Source organism: Panthera tigris, chromosome D1 (genome assembly GCF_018350195.1).
Source record: "Panthera tigris isolate Pti1 chromosome D1, P.tigris_Pti1_mat1.1, whole genome shotgun sequence".
In the NCBI taxonomy this organism is placed as follows: Eukaryota; Metazoa; Chordata; class Mammalia; order Carnivora; family Felidae; genus Panthera; species Panthera tigris.
Window position 1 is genome coordinate 109,152,880 of NC_056669.1, and position 17,294 is coordinate 109,170,173.

General features: G+C 38.6%; 1 protein-coding gene across 1 annotated transcript in view; it reads left to right on the top strand.

Moving 5' to 3' along the window:
- KDM2A (lysine demethylase 2A) overlaps window positions 1–17,294 on the top strand; it is a 111,493-nt gene that overhangs the window by 27,749 nt on the left and 66,450 nt on the right. The window contains exon 3 of the mRNA XM_042959162.1: window positions 3,942–4,090. Within this exon, the coding sequence (XP_042815096.1) occupies window positions 3,942–4,090 (149 nt within the window). The remainder of the gene's footprint in view (window positions 1–3,941; window positions 4,091–17,294) is intronic.

A 17,294-nucleotide genomic window follows, 5' to 3' on the forward strand; every position in this document is an offset into this window, starting at 1 on the left:
AAACTTATTAAAGTAAGAAGGAAAGAGAATTTCAGGGATCAAGGGCTTACCCAGAGACTGAGTAATTCCATTACATTAGACATTCTTATAGTAAGACTTCTGGCTGAAATAGTGGTGATGTAAATCGACTTGATACATACATTTTGATTGATTAATGTAGAGTCTTTACTAGATCATAATACTTGGTGTAAGTACTTGTTGCTGTCACTGTCATTAAAGAAAATGATGGGGTATTTTGGTAGGTGAACTCAAATCATAGATTTTTTTTCCCTTTATTAGAAACAAATAATCCATGCCATAAAGTGCAATCCGCTGAAATTGTCTATTGTACTTCACCTAGAATAAACCAAAAGAGCTGAGGTATGGCCCTGTGGTAGGTACCTAACTCAGTACTACAGTTCTACTTAAATCTCTTAAAACTTTCAATAGGTTCAGGATGCCACAGCCCTATTCAGCTTTTCAAAAAGCCAATCAAACACGGATGTTCCTACTGCTTCCTTTATTGAGGCAGACAGGTAAATAAGCAGATTTTCTTTTGGAGCTCTTTAAGGGCAAAAGCTAAAAAGTGTTTTCTCTTTATTCCTGAATTAACTCAATATTCCTTTAGCAGGACTATATATAACCAGTGTGTTAAGTTCCCTATGGTATGCTTTAGTGTCGTTTTGGAGTTCCTTCTGGGTCCCAACATTTGTGTGACCTTAAACAGGATACTTCTTAACCTCTCTGAGTCTCAGTTTACTCATTTCTAAATGGGGGTGAGGGGGCAATAATGATACCTTTTTACGGTTGTTTGAGGATTTAATGGGATAACGACTGTAGACTGCTTTGTGAACAATGAACTTTTAATAAATGGTATACATTATAATTTTTAAAACTAAGTTATATAATGAACTAGTTCTACATATTTCAAATCTGACTGGTTTTTAATTATGCAAATAAAATATGAATGCATTATTGCATAAAATTAAAGTTGTACAGATAAGGTTTTTTTTAATGTTTATTTTTGAGAAAGAGAGAGTGTGCGTGCGTGCTCGAGCGGGGGAGGGGCACAGAGAGAGGGAGACAGAATCCTAAGCAGGCTCCAGGATCTGAGCGGTCAGCACAGAACCTGATGCAGGGCTCGAACTCACAAACCGTGAGATCATGACCTGAGCGAAAGTCGGATACTTAACTGACAGAGGCCCGAGTTTTACAGAGAAGGTTAAAGAGGCCCTTAACTCTCTAGCCCCAATCCATTCCCTAGAAGTAACTATTTTATCACTTCATGTATCCTTCCATGTCTTTTTCTTTACACACAGTTTCTACTTCATAGGTCAAGAATTAAAAAGATAGTGATTTAGTAATTTTGAAAATATTTACAATTTCTGGTTATTAGAATATGTATTTTTATAGACTCAGTAACAAAATGATAGCAAAATTCAACAATTTGTTACATAGTGTCTGATCTTGAGCCAAATTGTAGAATTCTTTATAACCCTCGAAAGGTTTAGTCAAGGGGAAGAAGCCAGAAGAAATAAACATAGCTTAAGCCATTTAGCTCAAAAATATACATTTGCTTTTCCAGCCAATAAATATAGGTCAGAACTTAGGAAATTTACTGTCTTTCAGCTTATCTTAAATTCCACAACTATGAGTCAAAGATACTGTTTGTTAGTCTGACAAGTAAAAAAGTTTTCCTTTTCTCAAAAATGGGAAAATGTTGCCACTTTCCTTGGGGGCAAGGAAGGCGTTTGGGGGAGGATAATAGGAAAGTGTAATTGAAGCTATTCTTTTCATATCACTGATCCTCAAGTATACTTAAATTATTTTTGTAGTGACCTGTGGCATTTTTGTTAGCAGTACGTACACATTGGGAAGTAGATTCCAGCCCACTTAGGGAAGGAGATTGATCTTGAAGTGATGTTACTCGTTCTCCTAAAGCCACTTGTTCGGACAGAATTTTCTTTTTAAGTAAGGGAAGGTCAAGAGGAAGAGGCTATAGTTAATTTGGGAGCAGGGATCTAAGAGTTGGAGAATATGGATTTGACATGATCTCTCTTCTGTGGAGAATTAGAGGTAAGTTGGACAGAATTATGTGGAGAGGGGTTAGTGGACGAAGGAAAATACCAATTTAGAGTGGTGTTATTTCTAATCACTTTGGGAGAGTGATGGTGGAGAGTGGAGCAAAAGACTCAGCTCCTCTTCTTTCACTCTCATCTTAGACTGAACCTGGCAATGAAGGTCAAAGAAAAGAACTCCCATCCCGGTATGTGTGTGACGTGGTGTAGTAAAGTTCCTTTTGCCCAGAATAGAGATGTGATAACTTTTTTTGTTTGTAGGGTGTCATGCGGGATACCAGAGTAGGGATTGAAGTTAGTTTGAAAGTTATACCTTGATAAATAGTTGTTGTTTACCTGATTATCATATGAAAATATAGAACATTTCCAGCCTATGTTGCCTTGGGAGATTCATATACATATATTAATCACTTTATTGGTAGCTCATTTTCCAAGCTTTGCTTTTGTTGCTTTTTCCAAGAGTTAGATCGTCCTGTCCAGTGTAGTAAGCCACTAGTCACATGTGGCTGTTGAGCATATGAAATGTGACTCATCTAAATTGAGACGAGAGTATAAAATACACACTGAATTTTGAAGACTTAGTATGGGAAAAGAATGTAAATGATCCCTGTAATTTTTTCATAATGATAACATTGAAATGCTATTATGTATTACATATGAATAGATTGAATGGTTTAAATAAAACATATTAAAATTAATATCACCTTTGGGCTGCCTGGGTGGCTCAGTTGGTTAAGCATCCAACTTCAGCTCAGGTCATGACCTCACAGTTTGTGAGTTTGAGCCCCGCTTTGGGCTCTGTGCTGACAGCTCAGTGCCTGGAGCCTGCTTCTGATTCTGTCCCCTCTCTTTCTGCCCCTCCCCTGCTCATACTCTGTCTCTCTCTCTCTCTCTCAAAAATAAATAAAGCATTAAAAAAACATTACAAATTAATATCACCTTTAAAAAATACAGCTACTTGGGGCGCCTGGGTGGCTTGGTCGGTTAAGCGTCCGACTTCGGCTCGGGTCATGATCTCAACGGTCCGTGAGTTCGAGCCCCGCATCGGGCTCTGTGCTGACAGCTCAGAGCCTGGAGCCTGTTTCGGATTCTGTGTCTCCCTCTCTCTCTGCCCCTCCCCTGTTCATGCTCTGTCTCAAAAATAAATAAACGTTAAAAAAAAAAATTTTTTTTTAAATACAGCTATTAGAAAAAATTGTACATGTAGCTGACATTATGTTTCTTTTGGGCTCTGCTGGTCTACAACAACCTGCATTAGGGATAAGTAATTTTTTTCTTGCTGTAAAATTTCATATGGGTGGTTCTAGAGATGTTATGTGATTTTAGTTCCATAAAAATGCTTCAGGGGTCATTTAACTTGTATAGTCAGATATTTTTCCCCTTTGGGGGAAATTTTTTTTTTTCAAGTTTTTATTTAAATTCCAGTTAGTAGTTAACATACAGTGTAGGGGTGCCTGGGTGGCTTAGTTTGTTGAGTGTCCAACTCTATCTGACTCTTGATTTTGGCTCAGGTCATGATCTCAGGGTCATGGGATTGAGACCCGCGTCAGACTCTGCACTGAACATGGAGCCTGCTTAAGATTCTCTCCCTCTGCCCCTCTCCCCACCTCCCCCAGGGTGCTCTCTTTCTAAAATAAATAATACCAAACATACAGTGTAATACTGGTTTTAGGAGTAGAAGTTAGTGATTCAACACTTACATACAACAACACCTGGTAGTCATCACAAGTGCCCTTCTTAATACTCATCGTTCATTTAACCCATGCCTCTGCCTAGGAGGAGAATTTAAATTTAGTTTTATCTAAATCAGTGGGAATATAGGCTTACAGTGTCAAATTGTGTGTGTTTTGTGTTATGTGCATGCACATATGTGTTATTTTCCAGGAATTCCTATTCTAGTGATCATGGTGCATCTTATACCCATGGGCCTTATACCCATCAGAAGGCCCGGGTCCTACCAGTCTTCCTACCTGATTAAGCCTGTCCTTGGAAGAGTGATGCTTTTCGGTCCCAGAAAAGAATCCTGGAACCAGGTATAGTCCTCAGCCCAGCTTGTAATAAGCCCTATTCCCAAGGAATATGGAACATTAATCTTAACATATTGTCAGACTTCATATTGGGCAGTCTCAAGCCAGTTTTCTATATTCATAAAATACATTTTCCCCCAAACATTTTTATTTTGAAAAAGTTCTAATACAGGAAAGTTAAAAGAGAAATACAATGAACATTTGTATATCCTTCAGAGTCCCCAGTTGTTTAAAAAAAAATCGTCACGTTTCTTTAGTTCTACATGTATTTTTTGGAGTGGAATTATTTGAAAGTAATTTGCATATCATGATGTTATCCCTAAATATTTCAGCACACCTCTCCTAGGAATAAGAAATGACCTTACCACTAATATATTGTCTTACTTAAAGAAAATTACAGTAATTCCACGGTATCCAATGTTAACTTTTCCCCAAATATTCTGCATAGCCTTTTTTCTGACTTTTTTCAATTCTGGATTTAGTCCAGGTTTATGCATTGCGTTTAGTTATGACTCTTTAGTCTCTTTTCACCTAGAGTAGAGGTCAGCACCTGACAATCCATGTGCCAAGTCTTACTAGCCACCTGTTTTTGTACAGTTTACCAGACAAAAATAGCTTTTACATTTTTTTCTGTATCATTGAAAAAAAACTTACGGTAAAGTTCACCTAACATAAAAGTAACCATCAGCCATTTTAATGTGCACTATTCATTGGCATTTAGTATATTCAATATGTTGTGTAACCATCATGTCTTTCTAGTTCCAAGACATTTTAAGCACCCAAAAAAGAAACCTTTTACCATTAAGCGGTCTCCCCATTTTCTTTCCCTGCAGCTTCTGCTAAGTACTAGTTGCCTTTCTGTCTCTGGATTAACCTATTTTGGATGTTTCATAGAGATGGAATCACAACATGTGACCTTTTATGTTTCGCTTCTTCCACTTAGCATGTTTTTAAGGTTTGTTCACATTGTAGTGTGTATCAGTATTTCATTCCTTTTTATGACTGAATAATAATCCACTTTGATAAAGGTATATCACTTTTTGTTTATCCATTCATCTGTTGATGGACTTTGGCATTGTTTCTACCTTTTGGCTATTTTGAATAGTACTGCCATGGGCATCTGTGTATAAGTATTTGTTTAGATACCTGTTTTTAGTTCTTTGGTTTTAACATTTTTAAATGGTTGGAAAAAAAATCAAAAGAATAGTATATCATGACATATGAAAACTATATGAAATTCAAATTTCAGTGTCCATAAATAAGCCATGCTTATTCATTTGTGTGTTGTCTATGGCTGCTTTCATGCTTCAGTGGCAGAGTTGAGTAGTTGTGATAGAGACCATATGTCCCACAAAGCTTAAAATATTTTCTCTCTGGCCCTTTATAGTAAAAGTTTGATGACTCTGAACAGTCTATCTATCTTTTTGTTTTTGTGACATTGATTATTTTTAAGTTTGTTTATTTGTTTAGAAAGAGAGCACGTGGGGGAGGGGCAGAAAGAGGGAGAGAATCCCAAGCAAGTTCCACATGTTGTCAGCACAGAGCCCGACTCGGGGATCAATCCCACAAACCATAAGATCATGATCTGAGCTGAGATCAAGAGTCAGATGCCCAACTGACTGAGCCACCCAGCCACCCTGTGTGTGTGTGTGTGTGTGTGTGTGTGTGTGTGTGTGTGTGTGTTTAACTAATAAGACTTTATTTTTTTAACATTTATTTATTTATTTTGAGAGAAAGAGCAAGCAGGGGAGAGACAGAGAGAGGGAGAGAGAGAATCCCAAGCAGGCTCCATGCTGAGCCCCAGGGCTCAATCTCACAACTGCGAGGTCACAACCTGCACCCATACCAAGAGTCAGATGCTAAACCAGCTGAGCCATCCAGGTGCCCCTAATAAGGCTTTATTTTTGACGCAGTTTTAGATTGCAGAAAAATTGAGCAGGAAGTAGAATTCCCACATACCCCTTCTCTGCCCCCCAGTTTCTCCTGTTAACATCTTGCATTAATGTGGTACATTTGTTACGATGAACCTACATTGACACGGTATTATCACCCAAAGCCCATAGTTTACATTAGAGTTCGCTCTTTGTGTTTATAATTCTTTGGGTTTTGACAAATGTATATGGTTATGTATTTGCCATAAAAGTATCATACAGGATAGTTTCACTGCCCTAAAATTCTATTATGCTCCATTTATTTATCCCTTCCTTTCTCTGTTTTCCTCTCCCCCTCACACCAGCAGCTAGAGATATTTTTATTCTCTCTGTAGTTTTGCCTTTCTAGCATGTCATATAGCTGGAATCCAAATACAGTATGTAGCCTTTCCAGGCTGGCCTCTTTCACTTAGTAATATGCATTTAAGGTTGCTCCATGTTTCTGTGTCTTGAGAATTCATTTCTTTTTATTGCTGAATAATATTTCATTGTATAGCTGTACCACCACAGTTTGTTTATCCATTTACGTACCGAAGGACATCTTGGTTGCTTCCAAGTTTTGGCAGTTATGAATAAAACTCCTATAAATGTTTGCAGGTTTTTTATGGACATACATTTTTAAAAAACAGGCTATTTTTTAGAGCTGTTTTAGATTCGCAGTAAAATTAAGCGGAAGGTACAGAGTTCTCATATACCTCCTGCCCTGCTATGTGCACATAGCTTCCTCCTCTATCAGAATCACACACATTAAGTGTTATATTTATTAACACTTAATGAACCTACAATGACATTAGTCCCAAAGCCTATAGTTTACATTAGGGTTCACTTTGGGTGTTATACACTGTATGGATTTTGGCAGATGTATAATGATATGTGTCCACCATTACAGTATTACACAGAATAGTTTTCATTCTGATTCTTGAAAATCTGTGCCCTGCCTACTTATCCCTTCCTCTCCATATCCCCTGGCAACCACTTACCCTTTTACTGTTTATAGTTTTGCCTTTTCCAAAAATGTCATATAGATGGAATCATATGGTATGTATATAGCTTTCTCAGATTGGCTTCTTTCACTTAGTAATATGCATTTTAAGTTTCTTCCGTGCCTTTTCATGACATAATAGCTCATTTGTTTTTAGTGCTGAATAGTATTCCATTATTTGGATGTATCACAGCTTGTTTATCCATTTACTTACTGAAGAACATCTTGGTTGCTTCCACATTGTGTCAGTTATAAGTAAAACTGCTGTAAACATTTGTGTGCAGGTTTTTGTGTGGACATGAGTTTTCACTTCCTTTTGCAGATTTTTTTTTTCTGGTTGTGGCTTATCTTTTCATTCTCTTAACCGTGTCTCATGCAGAGCAGTTATTTTTTTATTATTATTTTTTTAATGTTTATTATTTTTGAGAGAGACAGAGAGCAAGCAGGGGAGGGACAGAGAGAGAAGGGGGGAGACGCAGAATCTAAAACAGGCTCTAGGCTCTGAGCTGTCAGCACAGAGCCTGATGTGGGGCTCGAACCCACAAGCTCTGAGATCATGACTTGAGCTGAAGTTGGGCGCTTAACCAAACTGAGCCACCCAGGTGCCCTGGGAATTGTGGTTTTGTTGTTGTAGCTAGAAACTTGTTGCCAAATCCGATGTACCTAAGCTTTATCTTCTAGAAGTTTTATAGTTGTGTGTTTTACCTTTTAGTCTCTGATCCATTTTGAGTTTTTGTGTAATGTTGTATAAGGTCAGTATTTGTATTTGGGGGAAGGATATGTATATCTAGTTGTTCCAGGAAAAGTTTCTGAAAAGATTTTTTTTCCACATTGAAATGTTAAATTGTCTTTGGTCCTTTGTCAAAGATCGGTTGACTATGCTTGTATGAGTGACATTATCATTTAAAATGAATTTGTCTGGGGGCTCCTTGGTGTCTCAGTTGGTTAAGCATCCGACTCTTGGTTTCAGCTCAGGTCATGATCTCTGGTTTCCTCTCGGAATCTGCTTGGGATTCTCTCTCTCCCTCTTTCTCTGCCCTTCCCCCACTTGCACTGTCTCCATAAACCTGGGGAAAAAAATGTAAATGAATTTGTTTCTTCATTGTATAGTTTGTTTTCCTAAAATGTATTCCTTGTAAACTGGAACTTGGGTCTAGAGGATTAGATTCACATTAAACATTTTGGCAAGAATGCTTCCTAGGTGACAGAACACTTCAAATTGTATCAAGTCGGGAGGTACCCAGTATTAGAGTGTCCCACTGGTAGTGATGGTTAAGATTGATTAAGGTAGGGTGCTTGGGTGGCTCAATTGGTAGAGTATGCGACTCTTGATTTTGTGGTCATGAATTGGAACCCCACCTTGGGTGTAGAGATTGCTTTAAAAAAAATCTCCTTTCTACTCCTGAAACCACTATTACATTATATGTTAACTAACCAGACTTTAAATAAAAATTTGAAGAAAAAAAAAAAGATTGGTTAAAGTGGTAACTAACCGATCTTTCCATTATAAAGGTTTTTTTTCCCCCTTTGCAATTAGTAAGTAATTTGTGTGGTCATAATTTAACCATATAACAAATGAATATTTGAATCTATATTTGTCAGGCATGTACTAGGTTCTGAAGAGACAACCGTAAAAAGAGAGATTTCTACTCTCACAGAATTTGCCTTTTTCCCCTCTAGGTTTCAAGACAGTAGTGGGATTGGGTCTATCCTTGGAGAGGGATGCATTTGCATCTTAGGGTATGTTGATAACAGAAAATTATATCATTGCAAAAGTATATGCCAGTAAATACAGAGTTTCAGTATGAGATGATGCAAAAGTTCTGGAGATAGTGTGATGGTTACCTAACAATGTGAATGGACTTAATGCCATTGAGCTACATGCTCAAAAACAGTTAAAAAGATAACTCTTATGTTTTATACATGTTACCACAATTTTTAAAAAGTATGTGCCATTATAATTTTCATCAAGCTTCTTATTGGTCTGTTTGGACTAGTTGGGAGAGAAACTTTCTGAAACAAAATTCTATAGTATATTTCTGGTAAAGAGGAAGAGGCAGTGATTTTATATCTCACCCACTGCCTTCAGTAGAGTTTGTCTTTGTAGTTTCTCAGGGAAACCATTGAGACCTCTGGGTGTCCTGGATTGTGCCCAGGCTGTGGGTGGAGCTTCAGCTGTTGGTAGACTGGCTCTGCCTTTCACTATGTGCTGTTTCCATTTGTTGCAGTTCACCAGATGCAGGCCTGCCTTTGTCAGGATACCAAGAGAGATCTGCAACTTGAACCATTGTCTGAATGCTGCAGTTTTGACCCAAGAAATCCTATAGAGTCAGGATAAGAGCAGTAACCATAATGCCAGCAGGAAAGTGATTTTTGGCCCGTTTGCTGTGAAGGAAGTAAACCCTCTGATTAAGAGCAAGAGCTCAAGAGCACCTTTATTTGTGGCTGATGGAGTTTGGATAACCTCTCTTGCCTTCCTTTTTCCCTGAATTGACTGTGGAAGAGAAGGTAGTAGGAAAGGCTTTAGCGATGGCTGTAGCATGATATGGTAAGGTGAACTGTGACTTTCTTCAGTCTATAGAAGTTTTATCCATCTGAAACCTTTAATTGCCTTCATGTTGGAGAATGTGTAGCTTATCATAAATTCTCAGTTTTTAGTCTACAGATTGTAGGTTATTTGTATGGCCTTTGCTTTGGCAGAATTGGAAATTATGTTGTTGTACAGTGTTTTCACAGTTTTTGACCTGCAGTAGGAAATATATTCTGTTACCACCTAGTACTTTGCATACTAGATATATGTAACTAATAGAAGTTTCAGGAAATGGAAGTGTACTACGTTTTCTGATCTTTTCCATTTCATTCTGTCTTTTCATTTTTCAAAAATGCATATATGACTTAAATCGATTTTTATAACTCACGGTTTAAAGATGATTGGTGTGGGGGCGCCTGGGTGGCTCAGTCAGTTGAGTGTCCGACCTCAGCTCAGGTCATGATCTCAGAGCTTGTGAGTTCAAGCCCCGCGTCAGGCTCTGCGCTGCCAGCTCAGAGCCTGGAGCCTGCTTCGGATTCTGTGTCTCCCTCTTCTCTGCCCCTAATCCACTTGCATTCTGTCTCTGTCTCAAAAATAAATAAACATTAAAAAAATTTTTTTTAAAAATAAATAAAGATGATTGGTGTGGAACAGTGGTTCGCAAAGTGTGGTATATAGTCAGGATTCTTTTATAGGGGTCTGCAAAGTCCAGACTATTTTCATAGTAATGTTAAGATGTTACTTGTTTGTTTTTTTTTTTTCTTTCTCATTCTCTAATAAGTGGAGGTTTTCCAGAGCTACATGATGTGTGAGGGCATTACATGCAGGGCTAATGACATGTATATTTGTCTATTCTTGTATTTTCTATAATTTCCTAAAGTAGTAGGATATAAATGTACCTTTTTTCAGATATTAAACTCCATTTTCAGTACTCATATTGTCCTTTTACTTTTGATTATACCTGCCTGCTATAATCTCTATAACCTCATTGTGGTCTAGTGAATCATTACTTTGAAATCCTAAAGTTTTCCTTCAGCCTATGTGGAAATGTAAGTACAGTTTGTTGTCTTGTTTTGCAGTTTTATATATTTAGAGAATTCCTGGGGCACCTGGATGGCTCAGTCTGTTAAGCACTGATTGAAGCTCAAGTCATGATCTCATGATTTGTGAGATCAAGCCCTGAGATCAGAGCCTGCTTGGGATTCTCTCTCTCCCTCTCTCTGCCCTCCTTTGCTTGCTCTCTTTCTCAAAATAAATAACATTAAAAAATAAATGAAAGTTAAAAAAAAGATAATTCCTCAGTTTTAATTGTGATCAGTAAGTATTGACATAAATATCCCATATAAACAAAAGCTGTTTGAGATCCTCTAATTTTTAAGAATGTAAGGGGTTCCTGAGACCAAGAAGTTTGAGGGTTAAGAATGTAGACTTGGGTGGGCAGTGCCTGGGTGGCTCAGTTGGTTGGGCATCCCACTTTGGCTCAGGTCATGATCTCATGGCTCATGAGTTCAAACCCCATATTGGGCTCTGTGCTAACAGCTCAGAGCCTGGAGCCTGCTTCAGATTCTGTGTCTCCCTCTCTGTCTGCCCCTTCCCTGCTCACACTCTGTCTCTCTCGCCTTCAAAAATAAACATTAGGAAAAAAAAAATTTTTTTAATGTAGACCTGGAGGTGGGGGAGGTCACACTTTGTATGTGTGTGGTTTAAAAATACACACACACATACACACACATATATACATATGTGTATGTGTGTGTATATGTAAGATCTGTACTCTTAAGTTTTTAAGTATACAGTGTTCACTGTAAGCACAGTGTTGTACAATAGATCTAGAGATTTTTCATCTTGTGTAATTGAAACTTTATACACATTGAGCAGCAACTCCCTTTTTTCCCTCTTCCCTCAGCCCTTGGTAGCCACCATTTTACTTTCTGCTTCTGTGAGTTTGACTAGAATGTAGGCCTTTTTGTAACTGTTGGACCTAGACTGAAATCCCAGCTTGGCTACTTGTTAAATTATCCTGGCTCAAGTTACCTAACCTTTTTGATTCTTAACTTTCTTTATAACTAAAATTGACATTTTATTATCTTTCTTCATAAGGCTGTTGTGAGGATTAAATGAGCTAGAAAAATGGCCTTGAAAATAAATGCTTAGGACATAGGAAGCATTCATATGTTATCTGTTACTATTATTATTGAATATGTAGTAACATCTAGCCACATTGATATTTAGCTGTAGTTTTTGTTTTTTTTTTTACATTTTATTTATTTTTGAGGGAGAGAGGGAGGGAGACAGAGCACAAGTGGGGGAGAGGCGGAGAGAGAGGGAGACACAGAATCCAAAGCAGCCTCCAGGCTCTGAGCTGTCAGCACAGAGCCCAACACGAGGCTCGACCTCACATACTGCGAGATATGACCCGAGCCGAAGTCGGATACTTAACTGACTGAGCCACACATGCACCCCTTAAAATTTTTTTTAACGTTTATTTTTATTTTTGAGGGACAGAGAAAGAGACAGAGGGCAAACAGGGGGAGTAGAGAGACACACAGAAGCAGGCTCCAGGCTCCGAGCTATCAGCACAAAGCCTGACGCGGGGGTTGAACCCATAAACCAGGAGATCATGACCTGAAGTCAGATGCTCAACTGACTGAGCCACCCTGGCACCCCTTAGCTGTAGTCTTTCTTTCTTTTTTTTAAAAAAAGGAAATAATTTATTTTAGTATTTTTATTATACCATTATATATCTTTTTTTTAATGTTAATTTTATTTTTTAATTTATATCCAAGTTAGCATATAGTGCAACAATGATTTCAGGAGTACATTCCTTAATGCCCCTTACCCATTTAGCCCATCTCCCCTCCCACAACCCCTCCAGTAACCCTCTGTTCTCCATATTTAAGAGTCTCTTCTGTTTTGTCCCCCTCCCTGTTTTTATGTTATTTTTGCTTCCCTTCCCTTGTGTTCATCTGTTCTGTGTCTTGAAGTCCTCATAAGAGTGAAGTCATATGATGTTTGTCTTTCTCTGACTGACTAATTTCGCTTAGCATAATACCCTCTGGTTCCATCCACGTAGTTGCAAATGGCAAGATTTCATTCTTTTTGATTGCCAAGTAATACTCCGTTGTATGTGTATATACCACATCTTTATCCATTCATCCATCTATGGACATTTGGGCTCTTTCCATACTTTGGCTATTGTCGGTAGTGCTGCTATAAACATTGGGGTACACGTGCCCCTTCGAAACAGCACACCTGTATCCTTTGGATAAATACCTAGTAGTGCAATTGCTGGGTCATATGGTAGTTCTATTTTTAATTTTTTGAGGAACCTTCATACTGTTTTCCAGAGTGGCTGTACCAGTTTACATTCCCACCAGCAGTCAAAATAGATCCTCTCTCTCCACATCCTCGCCAACATCTGTTGTTGCCTGAGGTGTTAATGTTAGCCATTCTGACAGGTGTGAGGTGGTATCTCATTGTGGTTTTGATTTGTATTTCCCTGATAATGAGTAATGTTGAGCATTTTTTCATATGTCAGTTGGCCATCTGGATGTCTTCTTTGGAGAAGTGTCTATTCATGTCTTTTGCCCATTTCTTCACTGTATTATCTGTTTTTTGGGTGTTGAGTTTGATAAGTTTTGTATAGATTTTGGATACTAACCCTTCATCTGTCATTTGCAAATACCTTCTCCCATTCTGTTGGTTGCCTTTTAGTTTTGCTGATTGTTTCCTTCGCTGTGCAGAAGCTTTTTATTTTGATGAGGTCCCAGTAGTTCATTTTTGCTTTTGTTTCCCTTGCCTCTGGAGACGTGTGGAGTAAGAAGCTGCTGTGTCCAAGATCAGAGAGGTTTTGCCTGCTTTCTCCTCAAGGGTTTTGATGGCTTCCTGTCTTACATTTAGGTCTTTTATTATCCATTTCGAGTTTGTTTTTGTGTCTGGTGTAAGAAAGTGGTCCAGATTCATTCTTCTGCATGTCGCTGTCCAGTTTTCCCAGCACCACTTGCTGAAGAGACTGCCTTTATTCCATTGGACATTCTTTCCTGCTTTGTCAAAGATTAGTTGGCCATACATTTGTGGGTCCATTTCTGGGTTCTCTATTCTGTTCCATGGATCTGAGGTGTCTGTTCTTGTGCCAGTACCATACTATCTTGATGATTACAGCCTGAAGTCCAGTAGCTAAATTATTTCTTAGCCACACTCACCTGTGTGAAGCTGGATTGACTAAACTTATCATTCGCACTCTGCTGTTCCCTTTGCCTCTAGACTTTTCTTAATTAACTGAGTTTTGTTTCCCAAATTGTGAGCTTCTTGAAAATAGCAGCTCTCTTCTATTTCTTTCTGTTGTGTCTTAGTACTCAGCCTTCAGTAAGCAGTCAAGACGTGTAAGTCCTAGTACAAAGACCATGGGACACACAGGCTCGGAATTCCCATTAGGATGGTGGTGGGAAGAGAGCTTTTCAGGTCCTCCTCCTGATTGTTTACTCTGTCTTAGGAACTTTCCTCCACTGCCGAACAGGCTTCCTAAGAAGTATAATGAAGGATGAATTATAATTATTAAATAATATCGATTTCATTGGTTAATTCCATTCCTCTTGGCAGTATGAAGTTCAAACATAATTATCATATTTCTCACCTGGGTTTCTCTCATTACAGTCCAACAATACAAGAAAATTATAATAATAGGTGCCAAATAATTCATATTAGGGTGATTTTTAAAAAATTTTTTTTAATGTTTATTTTTGAGAGAGAGAGGCAGCACACACAGGACAGGGGCAGAGAGAGCAGGAGACACAGAATCTGAAATAAGCTCCAGGCTCCGAGCTATTAGCACAGAGCCTGATGTGGGGCTCAAACTCATGAACCATGAGATAATGACCCGAGCCGAAGTTGGACGCTTAATGGACTGAGCCATCCAGGTGCCCCTCAGATTAGGATGACTTAATTCTTATTGTCTAGTAGGTATAGATAATGATTACTTTTTTTTTTTTTATAATGATTATTGCTAAAGCCCCTGATATTTGGAGCGACACAGGCAAAGATGTATGAATGTCGCTTAAGCCTTTTATTTTTGTTCATCATTCCTCTTCTCTCCAAGTCTACTTACAGTCTTCTGCTCTAGTCTTGACTGTCTTGATATCCAGAAACTTGTTCTTAAGCACATTGCTACTCTTTTCTTCTGTTCACATTTGAGCATCCCTTCAAGCTCTCTGTACCCAGAAATCAAGAACAGAACCCACTCTGTTGTTTAGAGCAGAGGCTTCTCCCAAATTACACCTTCTAGAAATGACCATATTAAATTGCTGGCAGTGACAGGTGGAGAGAATGAAGTTGTTGGATTTCATAAAATTTTATCCCTAGGATTAGATATTTGGTGTGAGGAGATTTAGAGATGGTGGAATCAGAAGAGAGCTTCTGAAAGGGATGGACTTAGAAAGCTTATTAGAAGCATACTACTTGGGATGATAAGAAAATCTTATTTGATGTTTAATGCTATTTGAGAAGAGGTGTATGAAGTATGATTTGTCTCTAGCCACATAGAGCATTCTTTTTGGAAAAGATAGTTGGTTTCTCAGTCCAGTGTTGATTCATGTTCAAAACCATAATTGCTAATATTTTTTGAGCATGTACTAGCTATTTTTTATTTCATTTAATCCTCCTACAGTCCTGTGCAATGACTTCTGTTAATTAAGCAGCTCATATATAGTGAGAGGCTCAACCATGAGCCTGATTTGAACCCTGGAAACCTGGTCCAAACCCTAGCACTACTCTATACGGCCTCTTTTTTTTTTTTTTTTTTTTTTTTTTAATTTCTTAAAATGTTTATATACTTTTGAGAGAGAGAGAGAGAGAGAGAGACAGAGTACGAGCGGGGGGGTTGGGGGGCAGAGAAAGAAGGAGACAAAGAATCCGAAGCAGGCTCCAGGCTCTGAGCCGTCAGCACAGAGCCTGACATGGGGCTTGAACCCATGAACTGTGAGATTATGACCTGACCCAAAGTTGGGCACTTAAACAACTGAGTCACCCGGGTGCCCCAGCCTCTTGCTTTTTTTTTTTTTTTAAGTTTGTTTATTTTTGAGAGAAAGAGTGCATGAGAGTGTGCTAGCGGGGGGGGGGGGGGGGGTTGGCAGAGAGAGGGAGAGAAAGAATCCCAAGCAGACTCTGTGCTGTCAGCATAGAACCTGATGCCGGTCTTGATCCCACAATGTGAGATCATGACCTGAGCCAAAACCAAGAGTCAGATGCTCAACCAACTGAGACACCCAGGCACCCATAGCCTCTTTTTATGCATAGGGCACTTCACAGTTTATAGAATAGTTGTACATTTGTTCTCATATAAACTTCACAAGAATCCTGTGCATCAGGTGAAATTTTTGACATTTTCACCTGACGAAAAGGCATCTTAGGGAATTTGAAGCTCAGTGTGGTGGTACTTATACCCAGGCCCACACCCGCTTCTTAGTTCAGTTTCTTTGTTCTCACTATGAATTGCTAAAGATAGTAAATAATAGAGTCATACCTGAAGGTGAATTTGTTAAGAATTTTAACTTGGCTGAGGGTGATTGGTAGTGTTCTAGATGTGATACTTAAGTCTAGAGAAATTTAGCAAAGACGTGATTGTTAACTGGCACTATTGGCTTCCCTTGGTAGCTTGAGTATAACTGCCTTGTTAAATATTTTGTTGTTGTTGGACTTTTTAATGATGGGGTCAGTTTACCACTCTTTATTAATGTTCCTAGGTAGATTCAGGAGTGGAGACATAGTTTTCTCTGCTTTAACTTCAGTTGGCACAGATGGGTGACTGAAAGCTTAGAAGGAAAGAAGTCTTGCCAGGATTATAATGTAGTCATGACAGTGGGATAGGGGAGGAGTAAATGATTTATGGGGGACAGTTTAAAAAATCAGCTCTTTTGCCAATTCCTTCTAGAGCTTCTACTTCTACATATGAAATTTGATGATCCTTTTTTTTTAAGTTTATCTTTGAAAGAGAGAGAAAGTGTGAGTGGGGGAAGGGTAGAGAGAGGAGGAGAGAGGATCCCAAGCAGGCTCCATGCTTTCAGCACAGAGCCTGATGAGGGGTTCTAACTCAGGAACACTGAGATCATGGCCTATGACGAAATCAAGAGTTGGACACTCAACCCCCTGAGCCACTCAGTTGCTCATCGTGATCCCGTTAAATCTCGAGATTGACCTTTGTCTGTGAATCAAAACCTTGATCATCGCTCCACAAAGGGACATAGAGGAAAGCATCCTGATGAGAGCAATGTAGCAAGGCTGGAAATAGGTGCATTTATATAATCTGGCTTCCAGTGACTTTTTGCTGTCTCGCTAAACTCACTGAAAGATTCAGAAGATGTATGTGTGGCACATTTCATTGCTTGTGTTATTTACTGAGCAAATGTCTAGAGTTAGTGTTTTTCAGAACAAGCTGTCCTTTAAGGTCTGCAGCACCTTTTTCAATGACAGGCAGAAAGATCACTTACTTCCCCTTTAGATTTAAGATTTAACTTCGAGGGGTGTTTTCTTTTTCTATAAATTGTTGTTGCCTGACAGACATACTAACCTTTACCTTTTAGGAGCTGCTGTGGCATGACTTGCACCACATATTATACTAATGTCTTTCTGTTGCACCAGTTACATCAGTTACAGAAGATGTGAAAAAACTAGGTATTATCTCTGTTTCTGTGTTCTGGGTGTCTGTTGCTATAGAAACACATCAGGCAGTAAACAGATGTGTTCAGGGAGTATTTGAATCTCAGTGGATGTTAT